The 22,285-nt window shown below is 40.4% G+C and overlaps 1 protein-coding gene and 1 pseudogene across 6 annotated transcripts in view; one reads left to right on the plus strand and one right to left on the minus strand.

The window, feature by feature from the left end:
- Positions 1 to 3,502: 3,502 nt before the first annotated feature.
- Positions 3,503 to 22,285, minus strand: part of GPATCH8 (G-patch domain containing 8) — a 76,341-nt gene continuing 57,558 nt past the window's right edge. For all 6 annotated transcript variants that reach the window (XM_070394156.1, XM_070394161.1, XM_070394158.1 and 3 more), the window contains 2 exons: positions 12,566 to 12,696; positions 3,503 to 9,654 (listed from right to left, as the gene is read on the minus strand). In XM_070394156.1, the coding sequence (XP_070250257.1) occupies positions 5,769 to 9,654; positions 12,566 to 12,696 (4,017 nt within the window). In that variant the 3' untranslated portion in view covers positions 3,503 to 5,768. The remainder of the gene's footprint in view (positions 9,655 to 12,565; positions 12,697 to 22,285) is intronic.
- On the plus strand, positions 16,024 to 16,144 carry LOC138995244 (small Cajal body-specific RNA 24; annotated as a pseudogene).

Genomic DNA, 22,285 nt, shown 5'->3' on the forward strand with positions numbered 1-22,285 from the left:
TTCTGATCAATTGCAACCATCTTATCTTGGAAACCCTTCGGCTCCTCCCTCCTCCTAATTCACCATCTCAACACAAAACTCAAAATCCTGCCCTTTACGAGGTTAAAAGCTCCTTAAATTTTAGTCCAGGCCTTCTTCACTGCTGATTTCTCAGTCCCAGGACCACAGTAGGCATGTAATGCATCTATTAGAATGAATACTTAACTCAGTTTTATACTTACCTACCACCTTCCCACTGACCTCAACTGAGTGGTATTGTAATTATTGGTGTATACTGTGTAGTCCCAAACTAAATCACATTTCACTAAAGTTTTTAAATAAGTATTTATTCTGTTCAAGGCACTGGGTAGTAAGGGGTACAAAGGTCTCTGACCAAGGATCTTTAAAGAGGGAGTTAAGACATGAAGACACAACTGCAGCAGAGGAAGAGTAAAGAATGCCTTGAAAAGGGTGATTATGTCTAGCTGAAATCATTTATATCACATTCTCCTCATAACAACTCCTATGAAATAGGTACTATTATGCCCATTTCATAAATGCCAAAACTGTGGCACAGAGTTTTAGGCAAATTGCCCAAGTTTACACAGCCAATGTGTGGATTCAAATGTTTGTGCTTAAATTCATGTTTGTTTCTAAAGGATTTTATTTCTTGGTTAATCCTCACCCGAGAATATTTTTCCCATTGATCTTCAGAGAGTAGAAGGGAGGGAGCGAGAGAGAAATATTGATGTGAGACACATCGATTGGTTGCCTCCTGAAAGTGCCCCGGGGATCGAGCCTGCAACCGAGGTATGTGCTCTTGACTAGAATTGAACCCAGGACTCTTCAGTCTGCAGGCTGACACTCTATCCACCAAACCAAATAGGCCAGGGCTAAAATCATGTTTTAAAACAATATATTTTATTGATTTCAAAGAGGAAGGGAGAGGGAGAAACATCTATGAGAATCATTGATCAGCTGCCTACTGCACGCCCCCTGTTGGGGATCTACCCCGCAACACAGGCATGTGCCCTTGACTGGAATCAAACCGGAGACCCTCAGTCCTCAGGCTGATGCTTTATCCACTGAGCCAAACCGGCTAGGGCTAAAATCATGTTCTTATCCATTACACTCTTGTCAGAGAATCTCTTTAAGAGTGGCAGGACATAAAGGTCAGTTATAGGGAAGGGGAAGTAGTTGACTTAGGATAGGGTGGACTCGAGCATGAGGACAGAGTGGGCATTAGGGTGGAATGAAAAGCTGGGGTCGCCCTAACCGGTTTGGCTCAGTGGATAGAGCGTCGGCCTGCGGACTCAAGGGTCCCAGGTTCGATTCCGGTCAAGGGCATGTACCTTGGTTGCGGGCACATCCCCAGTGGGGAGTGTACAGGAGGCAGCTGATCCATGTTTCTCTCTCATCGATGTTTCTAACTCTCTATCCTTCTCCCTTCCTCTCTGTAAAAAATCAATAAAATATATTTAAAAAAAAAAAAAAAAGAAAAGCTGGGGTCAAATAACTCGAAGTCCTTGAATGCCTTATCGAGGAATTTGAACTTTAATCTGAAGATGGAGAATCATGAATATTTCTCAAGTCAGACAATAAGAGATATACTAATTGTGCTCCGATTTGGGCGATTACACTCTCTGTCTGTGGATAGAAGGAACTGGAAAAGGCAGAACTTACTGGGAAGATGAGATGGAGAGCAACTGCAATCCTCTTGGTTTAAAGGTGATGGATGAGGCTTAAACCCGGGTACAGATGGCAGGAACAAGGGAGACAGCAGAGGTTACACAATCAGTAACTGGATGTGGTGGGAAGTGTCAAGTAACTCGAAGCTTTGGTGCCTTGTTGGCTAGTAGGACAGTGGTACCAGTAACTAAAATTGGGAACAGGTGGAGCATCGGATTTGGGAAGGGAGAGGAGTGTGGTATTCAGTAAGAATTCTGTTCTTCTGGGAGTTCCTCTGGGGTCAGAGCTGGGTTAGTCTCCTTTCTGAGATAATAGGCAGGAGTGCTGCTGACACACTGCTCCGACTTCTCCATCCCATCAGCCAACAGTGCTAGGATTCCTCAATGAATTCAAAGTTCTGCTAAGACTTCATTTAGTCCACAATTATTAACTTCTACTATGTGCCTGGCACTGAGCTAGGTGAAGTGGATATAAAGAAAAACATTTTATCACCTTTGGTTTCCTTTTTAAACTCTGATGCATAAAAATCCTCAGTTAGTATTTTACTTTGCTCAAATCTTTCTTGGACATATAATCAAAATGTTTGTGTTCAACTCTGTAAAACACTCTAAGGAATTAAGAAGAAGAAAAAAAAGGAAGTATAAGAATCAATCCCCGTCCCCCCAGAACTTCTAATTTTATTGGGAAGCAGTGAACACAAAATGAACTGCACTCAGATTCTGAAAAGCCAGTAAGCTTATAAGGGACAAAGAATTATATCCTAAGAGTCAGGGAGGTCGGCCAGGAAATGCTGCAGACATTCAGATATGAATTGATAAAGGGGAAGTGAAGGTGTCTCTGGTAAATAAGAATGGAAATGGTTGACAAGGCCTGGATTAGTCACTGTGGGTATAGAAGAGGCATGTCCATGTTGCAAGCGCAGGTGGCTGAGGCAGGCAGCTGCACAGAGCACTCTCTACAGGCCAGTCCGCTGCTTTCACTGGCACCTTGCCTGCTCAGAACATTACTTTTCATTTTTTTAACATCCTTTCTTTCTGGGCAGGAATTTTGCTATTTTAGGAAAATAGGCAGGTCTGAGCATCCAACCCAAGGTTCATGTTGAATAGTTTCTCTTCGGTCAAGGGGAGAACACAGCTATTACGAGAGTAGGAAAGAAATAGACATTGTACTCCTCCTTCCTGAAAGACTGAGGAAGAGAGAGGAAACTAATTTATCCCTGCAAATCTATGTGGCTAGCTTTGATGCTAAACTTTCCCTTTTGTGATTTTTTGATACAGTAGAGGCTTTTATCAGCTCAGTAACAAGGCCTATTCCTTCCACCAGGTAGCTCTCTAGTACTGTACTGGTATTAAAGGGTTGAGGAGAATAATTCAAGACTGGTTCTGGTATACAGAACTACTTCAGGAGGGCAAAGGCCAGGCAGATGACTCTTGTAATTCCATTGCCCTGAAGTTTATCCAAAATCTTAAAAATCAAACTTAGAAATTCCAACCCACTTACTTATTAGTGAGCACCTAACATGCCATATACCCTATTACACAGAGATTACATACCTAAGAGGTAAGGCAGAAATAGAAAATTCGTGTGAGAAAGAGGTGCACATTCCAAAGCACCTACTTAAGACTGAGAAGCTTTACTATACGTCCTCCCACATCATCATCTGTTCTCTCTACTTGGGCAGCCTGAGCTCTGAGAAGCACAATTCCAAACATCATAAAAAACTGGTTCTCAAGAGTCTATCCCTTGATCACTTCAAACAAGATGTTATTTGTAACCCTGAACTCCATCCCTTCCCAACTTGAATGGATGGGGCAACAATCACAACAGACTCTGCTAAGTTTCCACAAATCATTGGTTTATTAGAAAGTTCCTTTCCCTAATTTTACAGCATATATATCTCTATCATATGCGATAAAGTTAAATACAATCTGTTATGCTTGTAAGGAAGGGTAGGCTATTTTGTTTTTCTTTACTTTTTTTAAAGTTTTAAAATCACTATTCTGAAAGTTAAAGAAAACTGCCCCCAGGAAGGCAGAGGCAGCCAGAGTATGGCTCAATCTACAAGCTAATGGGAAGGGGAATAGCACAAAAATGTTAATACTGTATTATTTAAATTATTTACATGGGCTTCATGAAAGCAAAGAAAAATGAGTCCCTTCACGTCAAAGACATTTCATTTTTCCAGTGCTAGTTATCAAAAAAGTGATGCTTCTGAACCACGTGAGGAGCACTGAACAGGCAGGAGGCTCAGTCAAGAGCCTTGTTTGTCCAGCACTTGCTTCTCATAAACTCAAAACCTTTCCCATTTGGGAATTCGAGAAGAAAGGCAGAACACAGAGCCTTGGCCCAGGTAAGTAGGGTTTGTTTTTCCTGTCAGGTGACCACCCAACCAATTCTAGCCACAGGAATAGGCAGGGAAATGCCAAACAGGGATCCGCTAGTTACACCAAAGATGGTGAGAACTGCAATATAAACACTTTAGGGTCAGTGTGTTAATTAGGTCTGAAAACCTGGGTGAAAAGCAAGAAGAGGAAGAGGAACTGAGGTGGTTATTTCCTCTGGTAGGTGCCATGGTGTCACAGAAGAGAAAAGGAATCTTTACTGCTTAAGCTAAACTGGGCTGAAGGCATGGAAACTATGAAACAAAAGAATTTGCAGTATCTATAAATGTGCTCATGTCCCAACAAGAGGAGGAAGAAAACGGAACTCTACCATCCCCCAGTCTACTTCTACTTGTTTCTAGCAAACCAAAAAGGCACATTAAAAAACAAAAAATTATCAGAGGAGGCTAAGTACTAGGAAGGCAAATGGACTGCCTAGAACAAGGCATCAGAAACCCCCAATCACTCTGAATCTCACTGCTTTCAAATAAAGCTCTTGAATGTTTTCCTCCTCTGTGGGGCCCACCTGTTTCTCTGTAAAAAACAAAAACAAAGCATATGAAGACCACCATAACTGAGGATTCCTCTGAACCCCCAGCTGACTGATGCCCATTAGTTCAAACATCCCAGTGCTGGGGGCACCACTTAATGTAAATTACTGAACATTTTGTCCCAGCAAAAATGTTAAACAATGTTCCTTTTTTGCTCTGACATTTTTATAGTTCGTAACTTCAAAAAATACATGAGTTTGATAAAATATACATGCTTAGTCATTTTGCATCTAGCAGAAAACAAATACTTTATTTTTTGCTTTCATCTTATAACCTTTAGTTTCTTAATTCAACTAGGCAAACATATTTACACAAAGCCACCAGAACAAGGATCACTTAAAGAGCTAGATGTAAAAAATATTATTGCAGTATACTACAAATATGGAACCTTTTTTATGAGCTACAAAAAGCAGCATTTGCGTTTATAGAGTTCAGTGCAATTTTTTTACGTTAAAAAAATCCTATAAATTAAGAAGGAAACATCAACATGACAGAAGAAAATACACCCTTCAGACATACAAGCTCCTCCCTGGGAAAGCACATGAGAAACTGTTCCGCATTGCTTGTAATCATGATAGGATCTTCTTTTCTGGGATAGTCCGATGTCTCTTCTGGGATGAGGGACACGAGGACATCAGTGCCAAACGTGTGGCTCTTTAGGTGGGAAGTGGATCCAAAAACAGAGTAGCATCTGATTCCAGGTCTGACTCCCTTTCCACCTCACCCAGGGTAACACAAGGTCACCAAGGGATGGTCAGACATTGGGAAGGCAGGATCAGATGGACAACCCGCCGGCCAGAGAGGAGAAAAATGTTTTACATTTTATAGAAGGGAAGAGCAGAGGTTAAACAGTAGAGGGAGAAGGGGAGCATATAAACTTGACCATCTGGAAATGTTGCTGCAGAGGGGTGGGTAGCACTTACTAGTGTTTCCTAGTCTAGAAACACAGGAGGGGGAGGGATACAAGGAAAGGGGGGGAGAAATCCCTGATAGTGAACCCAAAGCAAACCTCAAATCTAAAACCACCCCTGCAAGCCAAAACCCAATTCTTTGGCTATCAGACACTGCCCATCCCAGCTTCTACTTGCTGGTATTAATGGCTCAACACTCCCAAGGGAAGACTTATGGGTCACCTTCCCTGGTCCTACCTGGGCTCTCATCCCCCAACTCATGTGCCATGGCCAGGGGGGTGCTGCAGGTCCTGACCTGAGAAGATGGGGTGAAGAAGTGGGTGAAGGTGGAGGGCAGTGGCAGCTGCTGCAGCAGGCCGTGGGGCAAGAAGGGTAGGATAGAGGGCAGCATGTGGGACAGGGTGGAAGGTGAAGGGTCCAGGATGGATGGCTGAGGCAGGAATGATGTGAATGGGATGGCTAGCGAGAAAGGTGGCAGGGTGGCCAGGGATGATTGAGTGAGTGAGGTGGGATAAGGAAATGGGGGTCAGGTGGGGCTGGGGAATATGATGTACTTGGGCAAGTGGCTGGGGATGAGGGTGGGGGTGAATGCCAATGGCGGCAGCAGCTGCTGCGGCATGATGCTGTAGGATGGCATGCTGAACAGTTGTGATGGAGGTGGCAGAGGCTGTGGCCGGCTGCTGAATGTGGATGGGCTGCAGGGCTGGAGTGGCTGGGGCCAGGGCAGCAGAGGCTGGAAAGGCTTTTACTTGCTTGGCTAGAAGCTGCTGCTGGATGTGCTGCTGTGCAGCCTGCTGGAGTTTGCTGTACTTCTCCATCTCCTCGGGGGTGAAGGTGATGGGCTGGCTTTCCAGGGGGGCCAGGGAAGCATCCTCTGCCCCATCGGCTGACTCGATACTAGGCTCCCCACTGGGAGGTGCGTAACTGGAGAAGTGCTCAAGTTCTGGCACTATTGGCAGCAGGCTAGATTCCACAGGGCCTGGTTGACTGCCACTATCCAAGGATTCTAGGGTGTCCCCATCGCTGGGGTCAGGGAGGTAGTTATGGGAGATGGTTGGGTCCCCAGGATAGCAATCAGAGTGCACTGGGGTGCCCAGTGGAGCCACAGGGTGATTAGCAGTAGTAGCTTCTTCAGATTTTGGCTCTTCTGGAGGTGGGTCTGATAAGGGGCCAGCGGTTTCCTCTGAGGGGTACTGATGTCCAAATGGGGCATCACTATTCCCTGGAGCCCCTTCTTCTGTCTCTGACTGTTCTTGCTCTTCCCCTCTTTCTAAGCCAGACTCTTCACATTTCTTGGTGTTGGGCTTTCGGGTAGCTGGGAGTTTCCCTATCAGTGGAAGGACAGGCTTATTGCCAAGAGAGGGGGGGAGCTTGGGCCCAAAGTAACCTTGTGGGGGGTCCTTGAGCTTGAGCCCAGCTTTATTTGGGGTGGCCAGCACCTCCTCACTTACACTGAGTTTCCTCTCCACTTTCCTTGACTGGATCTTCTCCAGTAGAAGTTTGGCAGTGAGAGAGTTCTTATCTTCAGGGCTGCAGTCACTCTCTGATCCCCTTCCTGTGCCAACACTGCTGTTCTGGGAGGGTAGGCCTGTCCCTTTACTATCATCTCCTCTGCCATCTTCCTTTTTCTCATGGCCTTCTCCCCGACCGGATCGGAAATAATGAGGAGACTGGGAGCGGTAGATTTTGGAGCGAATGAAGTCTCGACGACCAGAACGCCTCTCCTCAGGGCTCTCGTGACCCCATGATCCTTTCCTAGAGCCTGATCTTTGGGAAGGGCTTCTGGTGCTGCGGCTGCGGTCCCGGCTATAGCTGCGGCTTCGCTGCCAGCTGTGGGCTGTGGTACTACGGCTTCTCCGTTTGCTCCGGCTGCGGCTGCAACTACTGCTGCGGCTGCGGCCCCGGGATCTTGAGCGGTCTCTGGTATGACTCCGAGACCGGCTTCGGGACTGGCTGCAACTGAGGCTATAGTCATCGGAAGATGAATATTTGTGCCGTTTGGACCGGTGCTTGGAGCTGGTGTAGTCTGAGTCATCAGAGTCATGGGAGCGCTTTGAGTGCCTTCGTGATCGGTCACTATAGTCACTATAGCTGTCATCAGAATAACTGTGCTGCCTACTATAGCAGCTCTGGTCTGAAGAAGCCTCTGAGCTACTTGAGTAAGAACGCTGGGAGGAACGGTGTGAGGAATGGCGCCGGCCAGATCGTGAGCGGCTATGGGAATGCTCACTGCCCGAGTCTTCCTCCTCCTCCTCCTCCTCCTCTTCACTGTATTGGGATGGAGACTTCTGGTGCAGCCGGCGTGATGAAACATCATCACTATCCTCATCTCCACTGCTGGGTCGACTCCGATGGCTGGACCGGCTGCTCCGTTTGGTGCTAGCTCTTCGCTGGCAGGATGAAGTTGGAGGTTCACCTTTATGTTTCCTCCCACCATGATCTTGAGAGCTGCCACCACCTCCACTTTCATCCTTTTTGCCACTGCTCCCTTCTTCACCTGGGAGGGATCTCCGCTGGGAATCATCTTGGGCTCGCCGCCGTCTTCTTGGTGGAGCAGGGCTACCACTCCCAGGGGGTTCTGGTTTGGGTCCCCGTTCAGAATCTGCCGGGGCTGACTTATTCTTCTTCCGTTTTCGTTTCTTGCGCTTCTTAGACTTCTCCCCAGACTCAACCTTAGAGCTTTTGTCTTCTGGGTCAGCCTTATGTTTCCGTTTGTGTTTGCTGGATTTTTTGTGCTTCTTTTTCTTTTTGTGTCGGTGGGACTTCCCAGATCGTTCTTTCTTGCTAGGAAGGCTTCTCCCTGTGTCTTCTGTTTCTGATCCATGGCTGCCACCAGGCTCCTGCTTATTCAGGCCGCGACAGGAAGATCCTGAGGCAGGTGCATCTATTCTATCTCCTGAGGAATGTTCTACTTTCTCTCCTCCTTCCTTGCTTTTATTTGGCTCACCAGGATCAAGGCCGTGGAGATGGTCCTTTGAGGAGCCTCCTATGTCCTTTGGTTTTTCTGTCCCTTTAGCTCTGGCATCTTTGTTCCTTGAAAGTTTAAAGTCAAAGTATAAAGGGTTACAACTGTATGAAATGGAGGGTTCTGCCTTGGTGAAAATTAATAGTTCTGATGGCCACTGGAGGGCAGTGCTTTCATCTTTGCTCAAAACTGGAAAGAAGGGGCCAGTAGGATGTTTGGGTCCCTCACGGCTTTCTTTCCCTGGTGGGGTGGTCTGAGAGGTTTCTTTAGAAGGGTTAGGCTCACACATCTGGATACCTGAAGACTTCTGACTCTCTAAACTCTGCTCACTTATGTCCCCTCCTGAAGCCTTCTTGGTTTCAGCTCTGCTTCCAGGTTCTGAGGGCTCAGCCACACTGGTTTCCGCCTGCTGCTCCGAGACTTCACTAACAGTCTTTTCTGCTCCTTGGCTTGCTGCCACCTTGCTTAAGCGTTTAGGCTTGGGAGAATTGCTTTTTTTGCTCTCTACGGCATTCTTTGGGTGTGTATTATCACCACCTTCCATTTGTTCGCTAGCTCTCATAAAGAGGAGGAAGGGAAAATTAGGTTTTACTTTGCAGTGTGCTGGGGGGATGTAGTGGTAATACTCTGGCTCTGTTGCCCCAGCTCCTTCTTCTCGCTTCATTCTTTTTAACTTAGATAATGTTGAGGCAAGGGACCCTCCATCCTGAGGGTCTTCGTCCTCTTTTTTGCCATCGAGATTACTACTAGCATCAGAGTCTCCCACCTTCTGCAGTCCTTGGTCAGACCCCTTCTCATCAGCTTTTGTTCCATCTTCAGAAGTTCCTTCCTCTGCGTGGTCCTTGAAAACTGATGCTATTGATTCGAGTTTGACAGGAGCCTTCTTGGCAAAAGAAAATGACACTCCCAATTTTTGCAATGGGGTACCCAGATTATTCTTAATGCCAAAGCTGACACCTTGGGAGACTAACCCAGGAGCCTGTGCCAGTCCAGTGGTATTAGTGATTTGTACTGCAGTGAAAGGGCCTCCTTTATCTGTGGAGAATTCAGATCCTAGTCCACAAGTGGCAGGGACACTTATGCCACTATTTGTAGCTGATTCATCTTTATCATCATCTCCACCTTCTTCATCTACAGCCACTGTGGTTGGTCTGAACATAGGACCACTTCCAGGTGCACTACACATTGATTTAGAAAAATAAAAACAAACGAACAAAAAAAAAAACAGGTTTAGGAGTACATTTCATGCTTCCTCTAAAATACCTCATGTTCTATCATTCTTTACAGGTAGGTCTAAAAGACAGTGAGTGGTGGTCATTCCCTAGCCTTGGGTTAATGAAGAGAACTCTCTGACTGAGGTTAGGCAAAATCTCATACTGTTAATCTATCAAGCTACATTTCTAAAACTAGATAGTTACTACTATTTCTTCCTAAGGTATCTAAAATTAAAATATTTTATCATTATCATCTGGTAAAGTCTACCCATCCTGTATCCATGCTCATTTCTTACTGTATCATCCTACCCATCAGTATGTTATCAAATGTATGGCTGAACATCTATTTACACTATCCAGCTAAAAAAACAACACCCTAATTTTCTCTGTTTTCAAATTTCATTTTTTTTTAAATGTGCATGTTCTCTGAGTTAAATATAATCGGAACCTCCAAAGTGCTACTACTCTATGGTGGTCTGTGGCTAGTATGTCTGTTTTAGAAACGAAGGGTCTGTGCCTACTTCCTGGGCCCCACATCTAAGCATTTACTTATAAAAAACATTTTTTTTTAAATTGATTTCAGAGAGGAAGGGAGCGGGAGAGATAGAAACATCAATGATAAGAGAGAATCATTGATTAGCTGCCTACTGCACGCCCATTGGGGACTGACCCCACAATCTGGGCATGTGCCTTGATGGGGAACTGAACATTAAACTGCCCTCCTGGTTCATGGATCAATGCTCAACCACGGAGCCACACCGGCCAGCTGCGTTGGCTTTGATTCTTTCTGGGCATTACATACAACGATCACGATACTACTGAGGACTTTCTCAGGTTTGAAAACAGGAACACTGAGGAGCCTCAAAGCCAACATTTTAAAACCCTGTATGCCGGAAATTTTTGTAGAATGTGAATTATAAAGGCATCTCTCAAGCGAAATTGAAGAACTAAGAGCATTAGATATCTATTTTAAGTCCTCGTTATCTGAACTCTACATACTAGCTGTCAAACTCAGGAATCAAATATATTTGGATAATGTGGTATCCCTTACTATCGGAAGACAGGAACCCAATAGATTTGGATAGCAATAGATACTTACACTGTGTCACAAAACCTACCACACAGCAAAGAAAACCTCAAACTGAATAAAAAGGGAACTTATTTTGATATTTGCTTAGTCTTTGCCATGTTACTTCAGTAATATTTACTTACTATGGGGTCATGCATTACTCCTAGGACAATTAAATACCTGATGAGGGTTCAAAACTTTCTTTTATTCTCCCAAGAGATTACTCAGTCATCGTTTAGCTGTTTGTTTGTAAAACTGAGGAAAGTCACCTCTGAAGAAAAACATGTATTAAAAAATGTCCTGAACTAGAAAGTGGTCTGTTATATACTTTTTAAGGAGGTACCCTTGCAACATGTACAAGAGGAATTGTTTTACTACATAAAGAGCTGCCAAAGAAGAAATCTATAGACAGTTTAACTCAACATTAGGGCTCAGGTTAATTCTGTTTCAAAACTTACACTAATATGTGTTTTCTCCCTTCCTTCTGTCTCCAAAACATAAGAGAAGTAAATAAGTAAAACAGGATCCAGAGACAAAAATAAACCTAGCAAGTCCAGGAATGAGGCTGTAAACTTTTAATAGGAGCAATCAGTTTATCTTTTAACTATAACCAGTTCCTTCCTTTGGTCCTGGTCAACCATTAAAAATAAACATGGGGCCCTAGCTGGTTTGGCTCAGTGGGCAGAGTGTCGGTCTGCGCACTGAAGGGCCCTGGGTTCCATTCCGGTCAAGAGCACAGGCCCAGGTTGTAGGCTCAATCCTAGTGGGGGAGGGCAGGAGGCAGCCAATCAATGATTCAATGATTCTCTCTCATCATTGATGTTTCTATCTTTCTCTCTTTTCCACTCTGAAATCAATAAAAATGTATTTTAAAAAAACAAACAAACATGGGGCCCAGCCAGTGTGGCTCAGTGGTTGAGCATTGATCCATGAACCAGGAGGGCAGTTTTATGTTTCTATCGCTCCCTCCCTCTCCCTTCCTCTCTCTGATATCCATTAAAAATAAAACAAAATAAAAACAAAACAGGCACGGGTGAAAGGGGGGTAGAAGAGGTTATATGGGGGATAAATGGTGATGGAAAAAAATAACAAAATAAAGGGAGAAAAAAATTAACTCAACCCAAACTAAACAAACAAACACGGGTGTGTGTGTGTGTGTGTGTGTCTAGTCCTTCTAATTGAGCATATACCTCACAAATCTTCCGATGCTTAAAGACTGGGTCCCCAAAGTCTAATTGCTTAGAAATTCAGCCTTAAGTGGAAAAAATTTCACCGAAGGCAAAATACCAGCTCCAAACTGTTAAGCAGGAACCTTATTGCATTCCCTAGGTTTCATAGTGTTTAGTACTAACTTATAGTACTTAAAAGGCATTTACTACACTTGAATCTGTGCTGCAGTACTTTTTGGTTATAAAATAATAATGTAACAAATGTGCTTTTCTACATAAGAATGAATGTCGGAGATAGGAACAATAATAGCGTATAATTTATTGAGCATAATTTATATGTACTAAGCACTTTTAATGTAATAACTTAATCACTTTTCACAACTATAGAGATTAGACTGTTATTACCATCTCCATCTTATAGATAAGGAAACTGAGGCATAGAGGTTAGATAATTTAAGGTCACACAGATTGTAGAATATGGCCTCAGATGAGCATCTTCTTAATCAGTATATCATACTCTAAGTATCGATATGCTTTTAGGTTGAAAGAGGGAATCTATTAAAAACTTAAGCATTATAATTCTTAAATCTTAAGGATTATAATTATCCATAGACTCTCTGAGAGAAAATGTCCTCACCATTCAGCTTGTTTTCTTTGCTCTGCCAACTCATGGAGACGCCGAAGGGCTTTTTCCTGTTTCTTCTCATCCTTGCGGGATCTTGAAGAAACATTTCGAGCAAACTCTCTCTGCTTGAGATCTTTCAATCTCTGGGGTAACAAAAGAAGGGAACAGAGGGTGGGTGATTTAGAGTAACTTGGGGATCCTGAAAACAAGGCCTTTAAAATTTACCCTCAATCAACGGTTATAGTGCTAGTGTAGAATACATTGTTATACTCTCTTCTGGTAACAGAAAACACAATGGCTGATTACTTTGGGTAACACACTTGTAGTATCTGCATTTCTAATTAAGACAGCATACCATTTGCTTTATTGGGAAAACTTAAATGATGTCAGAAGCAATGAGCAAATTTTAGAACACTAGGAAGAAAGAAAAGGGACTATTTAATCACCTGCTCTTCCAGGATGCAAAACCAGACAAATAGAACATGAGATAAATTGTAATAACACAAGCCAAAGAAAACAGAAAGGGGTTAAACTAGTACAGAAAGTTACCCAGGTGTAAGATCTTAAAAAGCAATGTACAGCTTACATGGGGAGGTTATTTGAATCAGAACTAACAAATAGAAAGCATACTTTTATTTCACCATTAAAAGGTGCTATTATTTCTTTGTAGCATGAACAGTTTTCCTGTGACTATCAAACAAACCGTTTTCCAAAGCTACTAGCATGTTCGGAGCTCACCAGTTCGACCATGTTTCATCCAGTCATTCTGGTGAAATTAGACAGTAATATGTGTAGCTTTTCATTGCTTCATAGCCCTGAGAGGAACATCCAGGGGATGAGAAGGGAGAATAGAGATAAGTCAAAGAATTTATTACTTAAAATCCTAATAAAAGAATGGGTCTTTTATTCTCAGAAGCTATTATATATTTTTCCTTAAAACAAAAGAACAAGAACCAAAAAAGAACAGTGCTATGACACACTGGTAACAGAGTCCAGACATATCTATCTGCAATGAAGACAGAACTAAAATTATTTTTAACACGCTAACATTAAAACCAAAGAAACCAAAACACATACATTAGCCTATGTTTTTACCACATCATTGGGAAAAAGAATTTGACCCAATATAAAGTGGACATTGCTTTGTGGAAAGTCATGATGTTCAACAGACAGAGGAATTTTCTTAGCTAGTATTTATGAAATGTGTTTTGAGTATTTTTGAATTGGGAAGGGAAAAGGGTGGAAAGACACACACAAAGAAAGATGTACAGCTAAAGACACTAGTAGAAAAACTCACTCTTGTGATCTGGGCTCCCAAATTAGAAGGATTTGCTTTCAATACATCAGCTGAAAATGTCACATCACAAAGAAAAAAAAGTAAAATAAAACAAGAGTGGAAGAGAAAAAAAAATAAAGCAAGCATTACTACACAAGCTCTCTTAGTGAATCTGCAAACTATTATACTGAACAATCAGGGACAAAGCCATCAACTCTAAAAGGGGTGGGAAGAAAGGAAGCACCTGTACAACACATACATGTGTACATTTACACAGACTTGACATAGTAACAATCCCTCCTATATAAATGGAAGTACTGCTTTTTTTTTTTTTTTAGGAAAAAAATATGGTTATAGAACTCAAGGAAAGACCACTGCTGTCTAAAAGCAGTTAGTCTTATTTTCATTTACCTTTATTTTGAGGACACTCAAGTAACCAACAGCTGGCAAAATTGTTTTACTGAGGCTAGTTGCCCAGAATTACGATTTTTATAAAAACCACTTTAAGATGGATGATCAACTATTTTAAATAAACATGGATTCCAATTTCCTCTTTCTGAAGAAAATGAAGCAGAGAGAAAGAGCCTGTCAGAACTATTATATGATTACTAGAGCCTGTCAGATCTAGTTGTTGTTTTTTTTTCCTCCCCAAACACTTAACAGAATGAATGTATGCTTTTTTTCACATCTGCTATTTTCTCTCAGCCACCCAATATGCCTAGAAAATCTACGGGTGTCTATTCATTTCCTTCCCTCTTAGAAATATTTCATCACTTTTAGGAGTTATTTCAAACTATAGGACACTGTCTAAAAGAATGAGCATTTTGCCCTGGCCAGGTAGCTCAGTTGGTTAGAGCATTGTCCCGATACGCCAAGATTGCGGGTTCGATCCCTGGTCAGGGCACATACAAGAATCAACCAATAAATGGATAAATAAGTGGGAAAACAAATCGATGTTTCTCTCTAAAGTAAAAATAAATAAAAGGATGAGCATTTTATCAAAGTCTGGAGTCTCCAGGATAAGTCAGACAGTACATAGAGCCAATTATTCAGTAAGCCACTTCGTGTGACCTTGAAGTTGATGGGGACAGGACTATGTCCACATCATCCTGAAGATACTCTATCTCAAATTCCTACCACAACACAATTGGAGGTAGGAAGGGAAGAAAATGAGATGCTGTCAATAAAACAAATCCAAATTGCATCACCTTCTATGCAAAGCTATCCTGGTACTATATAGGGTGCAGCAAATACTTCTATCACCTTTACCAACTTTATAGTCAAGTCTGGGGTCTCAAAAGTAGAATTGGGAACCCTAGGATTCTAACCCAAACCTTAGAGACAGGGCTTAGGCAACTGCCTCAAACCCAACATATATTGGAGGTCTCTTTCAGGTAAGGGCATTCTGATAATAAAAATGAATCCCTAACTCAGTCTCTCCTTTCTACTCAAGGTCAAACTAAATGATCCCTCCCAAAGTCTCTACTGATCGCTCATAAGACAGGATTTTTCTTCTTTCTGAACTGTCTTATTAGCACTTTGTAGTAACACTCATCTAGCAACCAACATACTTTGCTCTGACTACACTTATTCCTACCTTTCAGAAAGGTTTATGTATAAAGTTTCAGAGTTGAAAAGTTGGGTTCTAATCCATTAATTACTAGCCAAGTGGTTTTACCTTTTTTGAACTCCAGTTCCCTCATTAGAAAAAGAGGGCTATCTAGCAGATTTATGAGATTGTCAAAATAAGTGTAAAGCACTTAGAATGTCAAAACTGCACAGTACTGACTCTCCCCCTCATCTTTATTTGGACAAGGACTAGGCTTATCTTTATAATCAACCTTGATGTACACAGAGCAATACTAAGTTTACAAAAGGTTTAAGTAGTTGGCGAATAATTTGGCTTAAACATTGGATCCTTGACTTTTCCCCATATAATTTTTTACCATATGTAGAAAATTTTGATTATGAAATGTTTTCATATCTCTAGTAGGGATATGATTGTTATATAATAAGGTTTTCCTAGTTATTACTCTCATATCATAAGGAGTTTCATTCTTTAGAGAATCAAAAAGTCTAAAATTTTAAGCCCTTTTTCTTCTGGACAGAACTGGGCCAAATGCCGAAAAAGTTCTTGACCAGAATCTTCTCAATTTCCTAAATAAAAAGTAATTCTTATAAAAAGATACAAAACCCATTTTATTCAGTTTCTTCTTAGGTGAAGAAAACTCTTTGTAAATGCCCTAACGAAATATAGTCACTTTCTGTTCCCCTTTTGCAAGTAAAAAGGGTGAATCGTTCCACTACTGACAAAAAAAAAAAAAGATATGAGACCCTAATTTAGAGTCAGGTTTTCCAAAGATGCCTATTTTATTCCAAAAGGCTACCAAGCCTGGCTCATTTGCCACCGAATATCCATATGAAATTCTCTCTGTGATTATGCTTTTACTTTCCTCTTAAGTTTTAAAGAGAATTACAACTTCAGATAACTTCTTCAAGGTGAGACTAGAAAAGTAACACATCTATTAGAGAAGAGAAAGAGCTCATGGAAGGAGAACAAAATTATAGATGTGCCATCAACCCAAAACTCTTTTCAAAGGCTGAGCAAATTCTATATCATAAACAAAAGTTCAAGTTAGACTCCAAACTGGGACACAGTCTAATCTGAATGGTGTAATTAATCATTTAAGCTTATTACAAAGCCAATATATAATATATGCCCTTAGCTCTAAAATTATAAAGTATACTTTCTGAAGAGTTGCTGATAAATTTGCTTATTTCTTGAACTATTAATGATTATTAATAAAAAGTTAAGCCAAATAACACATTTTTAGCTGGAAAATATTTGATTCAAGAAAAGGAGACCGGACCCTATTCAAATGAAAAGTTTTGAAGATCCTGTTCTCCTGCAAAAAACCAATAGCATGTTTCCAAGTACACATTTGTGGCATAGAGCACAAAGGGAAGAAACATTTCTCATGGAGTCTGAATCACATGGTAGCTGGGGTTTCCACTAAATTTCTCAAAAAACCAGTAGAGAGAAGACCTTAACAAACAACCCAGTGCTTGGAATACCCATCTACATAATAACTATGGTTATTTGGGCTAAAGACCACTTCAAATGTAAATAACATTCCTGCTCTTTAAACACAGCTAAATAGCACTGTGTTGGCAGAAAAAAAAAAGTCTATTTCAGAAATAAACTCCTGCTCCACTATCCAACTATAAACAAATTAAACCAGGGAAATTCGAATCTGGTAAATCTTACCAGGTTTTTAATGTGGGTGATAAATTTGCCCTCATCATCAATAATGTGGAATGTCAATAGCAAGGAATGGCACTGTGTTTAAGTGGGGAATGAATGAGATAAAGATATTTCTATACAGCTTTCCCTAACAAAATATTAAGGTCTGAGTCTAATAAAATATTTTTTGTTATCTTTTGAGGCTACTCTTCTTTCCTCTATCAAAACAAAATTTGATGCTATAAGTTTATTGAGTATACTTTACTAGGAATAAATCTTACACGTATTTTACACCTGTTATCTCAATTTAAAAAATAAAAACGATAGTTTCCATGTGAAAAAAATTTCAGGCATCAAAAAACAGGCAGAGAGTATTTCCTATTGCCACTTAAATTCCTATGTTCTAATATTTACTCAACTTTAAAGAGAAAACCTGATTTTGTCTCTTTAGGGTCAAAGGATTATCTTTCTTTTACTAGATAGCCACCCCTCTCCCCAGAACAGGGACTTCCTTTTTTACTAAACCTGCAATACACACACCATTGTCTATGGCACAAGAAATGCTCAATAAACATTTATCAAATGTCCAGTTTTAAAATGAGTTGTTGGGAGAGGAAACATATACATATACTTGTATGTATTATTTTTTGGTTATGAACAGAGATGGGAAACAGTGAGTAAAGAAGGGGTGGTTGTATGCATCTCAATCTCTTTTTCTGGCTAAGCATAATCTGGCCTTTTCTGAACCTCAACCACTCCCTTTCCTCTACGTTAACAATCCTGCCTACCCCAAATCCATGGCCTCATCTCCCCACTGTTTCCTGCTTCACTCTCATAACAACATTAATGTGGATTTTCTCTCCCAAATTGGAGTAATCATACTGTAGTTGTTACTTGGCCAGGTTATTCTGATTCAAGTCTGTGTTTGATGCCTCTGGATGAGACCATCCAGAACATCACTATGTGGTGAGAGAGGGAAAACACCAGGAGAGAACACAAAGTCTCAGCATTACAGTACGTAGAGAAGGAAGATTATAGTCAAATGACTAAGGAAGTCCAAATTACTAGATAGTAGATGTAAATTCTTTCTTTTAGCACATGCGTATCAGTTAAGAGTGATGAAAATGAATTTTATTCAGTAACACAGAAAACCGAATGTTTGGTAACAGAAAAAAACTAAACACTAATGTTGATTATAGATACTGAAAAAAATCAGAGGGAAAAAGAAAAGTATACATTCTTTTAAGAGTAGTACTAATTGAAAAAAAAAAAGAGTAGTACTAATTAGTCATTTAGGGCAATACTTTAATTTTATGCCCAGTTATTTTGTAACACTATGACTCAATATTATTTGGCGAATATCAAATTAATGTCACAAAATCACTGTGTAATGCTTGCTTTGTTATGCTCAGGAATTCAGCAAAAGGCCTTAAACATACGATATATTCTTTAATACCAGGTGTGCCTGATTTTGCACACACACACACACACACACACACACACGCACGCTGGAAAAATGAGGTCTTAAAAATAATTTTATTGGAATATAATCCACATACCATAAAATTTACCCATTTAAAGTATAAAATAAGGTGAGAATAGTACTTCCCAAGTTGTGCAATCATCACCACTATCTAATTTTAGAACATTTCCATGACCTCAAAAGAAACCCCATACTCATTAGCAGGCATTCCCTGTTGTCTCTTTCCACCCAGACCCTGGAAACCTAACCTACATTCCATATAGATTTGCTTACTCTAGATGTTTCATACAGATTAAATCATACAATATGGGCATCTTTATGACTGGCTCCTTTTACTTAGCATAATATTTGCAAGGTTTGTGCATGGTGGATTTATCAGTAAGTCATTCCTTTTAATTGCTGAATAATATTGCATTGCAGGGATATATCACTTGTTTACCCATTCATCAGTTGATGGATATTTCGATTGTTTCTACTTTTTGGCTATTATGAATAACACAGCTATGGAGAATCTTGTTACAAGTTTTTGTGTGGACATACATTTTCATTTCTATTGGGTATATACTGGCCATATGGTAACTTTATATTTAACATTTTGAGAAATTGCCAAACTGTTTTCCAACACTATTAACAATGTAGGAGAGTTCCAATTTCCCTATATCCTCTCCAACACTTGTTAATGTGTCTTTAGTAACATGTGAAATGGTATGCTATTGTGTTTTTGTGGATAATGAGGTTTTTAAAAACATATATATATATTTTTATTGATTTCAGAGAGGGAGAGATAGAAATATCGATGAGAGAATCATTGATCAGCCACCTCCTGCACGCCCCCTACTGGGGATTAAGCCCACAACCTGGGCATGTGCCCTTGCTGGAATCGAACCCGGGACCCTTCACTCCACAGGCTGACTCTCTATCCACTGAGCCAAACAAGCCAGGGCTGTGGATAATGAGTTTTAAGTATATCTACATAGCCCTCTAGGTCCTATCTGGAGGCAAAGATTTGCCCTCTATCTAAAATTTGAAGGATTATAATTCATAAGAGCTGCTTGAGTTCAAGCAAATGGAACAGCAGCATCCCGGTTCAGAGCTCTTTTCAGTATTGTCATTCATAAACTTCTCATTATTCCTTAAGATAATTTAACTTTTCTTACTATAATACAACATACAGCCTTAGCCTAGAATCTCCACCACAGTGCAACAGTGTGATAAAAATATAAGCAGGTCCTTGAATAATGTAGTTTCATTATAAAGTTAATGAGAGGGAAAAAAGAAAAATTAATTCCCAGCATGGGCTACTGTCTGTAGTTTGCACATTCTCCCCATGTCTATGTGTTTTGTTTTGTTTTTTCTTTCTGGATACTCCTTTCCTCCCACACTATAAGATGAATTGGTGTGTCTACACACTGTCCCTATCTGAGTGAGTGTGAGGGTGTGTATGGGTGCACAGTGCAATGGAAGGATATCCTGTCCAGGGTGTATGTTGGCCTTGCTCCCTGAGCTGTTGGGAGAGGCTCTGATTACCTTCAAACAAGATTGAAAAACAATTATCTTCTTTGTTTTTATTAATCTTTCTTAAATGCATGTATACCTGTCACATTTATTTCAATGTTTAAGTTTGGTGATATTTTTGTGACAAGAAATGTACTATAGGAACTTAGCTTGTTTATATTATAGTCTATGGTAAAATTGGTTTTGTTTTATGTTGTTTTGCTTAAGGTCTCAATTTCCAAGAACCTAAATAAGGTAAAATAATTCTTACTCAAATATGGATTGTGTGCCAAGATGAAGAACAGAGTGAGAAATACATAGTAAGAGAATACAGGATTTTACCAGCAACCTTAGCTCTCAAGAAGGTCTGTTTTAGGGTTATTTCTGCTCACAAGGCAGACAGCTTCCCTAAACAGATGCAGAGTTTTCCAAGGCTGTGATAGCTGGGTGTAAGACATGTATTCCCAGCAAAAGCAGAGTGGTAAGTAAGACTGACAGGTGAAAAGCCTACGCATGCTCAATTTTTAGAAGACTGGCCGAAGGACGTAAATTCTTTTATTAAGCAAAACATTCCCAAAGAAAATGGCATCGAGAGTGGTACAAAGTATCACCGAACCTAAAACTTTAATCTCTCTGCTATAGGTTATTAAACTAAAACATGCTTACCCGGCCTGCATGGCTCAGCAGTTGAGCACCAATCTATTAACCAGGAGGTAACAGTTTGATTCTCAGTCAAGGCACATACCTGGGTTGCAGGCTCGATCCCCAGTGTGGGGTATGCAGGAGGCAGCCGATCAATGATTCTCTCTCATTACTGATGTTTCTATCTCTCCCTCTCCCTTCCCCTCTGCAATAAATAAATACATACATACATACATACATATAAAAACCCCCCACAACTTAATGACATGATCAAGTTTTAAGATGTATACTTCTCTTCACAATTGCTTTGCTTTTCAAAGTAAAATCTCTTCAGAGGTAAATTGTGCTGATTAAGTCAACATTTATGAAGCTTTGGGATTCATAAATACTATAAAATTTTCTTAACCTATTTCACATCTTTATAATAATTTATGGTTTTCTGAGGATAAACATTCTATAAAAACCCCAAATATAGAGTACCTATGGAGTATCTTCATTGGTATATGATCTTAGTGGTTTTGCTACTTTCTATTTTAGCTTTAAAATCACTTTCTCTTGCCTTGGTTTTCTGTGTTGTTCCCTCCCACCCCCAATTGAATATCAAAGTACCACTGAAAGAGGAACCCAGTCCATATTTATTTAGAGCTGCAGTGGCTTGCCAGAGGTACAACTAGTTTTGATGTGCTTTTGTTGCTGATGTCATATGTGCCAAGTATACAGAGGACTGAATGCAGTTAAATATCTTGCAAGGCAAAAATCCAACCAGTAAACAATGAAACTTCAAGTGGAAAGTGACCCCCTCCAAAGTTGAATGAAATCTGTAAGTGATCATTCCTTTCATGATCACCATGACATTTCTCAGAAAATATTTAAAGTCAGAAATTTCATTCTGTAATGAGAAAAACTCTAAATTTCTAGTCCTTGATAATACACATTACTGGGTACTGAAGTAGTCAACTAAAAGTATGCAATGCTATCAAAAAGTTATTGTAACAGTTTAGACCAAGTTAACTAAATCATATAGTAATATGTTCTATCCTGTACAATTTAGAATCGAGAAGTTACTGATGATTGCTATAGGCTTAATTTTAGTTCAGCTATTTAAAGCTCAGAAAACCACTGCTTTTATAGCTAAAACAGACCTTCGTATTAAATAAGATTTCAGTCTTTTCAAAAAATGTAAAAAATTATCAGGGTTTTCACAATGAAGTTACTTAGCTGAAAGCACTCTTTCCTCTGACCGAGATATTGATTCTACAAGTTAAAGGAATTTTCTCAAAGCTGCTTTATAATACCAGATTTTGATAACTGGATGAGACTAACACAGATGGTTATGAAATTGCAAGAAAGTTAGACCCAACGCTAAGGCAGCTTTTCAGTGTGCTACTTTCCCAGTATCAATTAGAACCTGTGGGAGCCTGTGTGTTGACAGGAGGGAAAGATATAAGGTTGGGTCACAAACTCAAATGTTTAGAGGAGTTTGGCAAGTGATATAATGAGTCACACAAGGTGACATAGGAGGAAAGATGAAGTGGAAACCAGAGTTAATTGGAGAGTTAGTGCATATGCATGCTTTTTTGATGAGATAGCAAC

This window comes from Myotis yumanensis, unplaced genomic scaffold (genome assembly GCF_028538775.1).
Source record: "Myotis yumanensis isolate MYYU_CA2020_CCGP unplaced genomic scaffold, mMyoYum1.0.hap1 SCAF_16, whole genome shotgun sequence".
NCBI lineage: Eukaryota > Metazoa > Chordata > Mammalia > Chiroptera > Vespertilionidae > Myotis > Myotis yumanensis.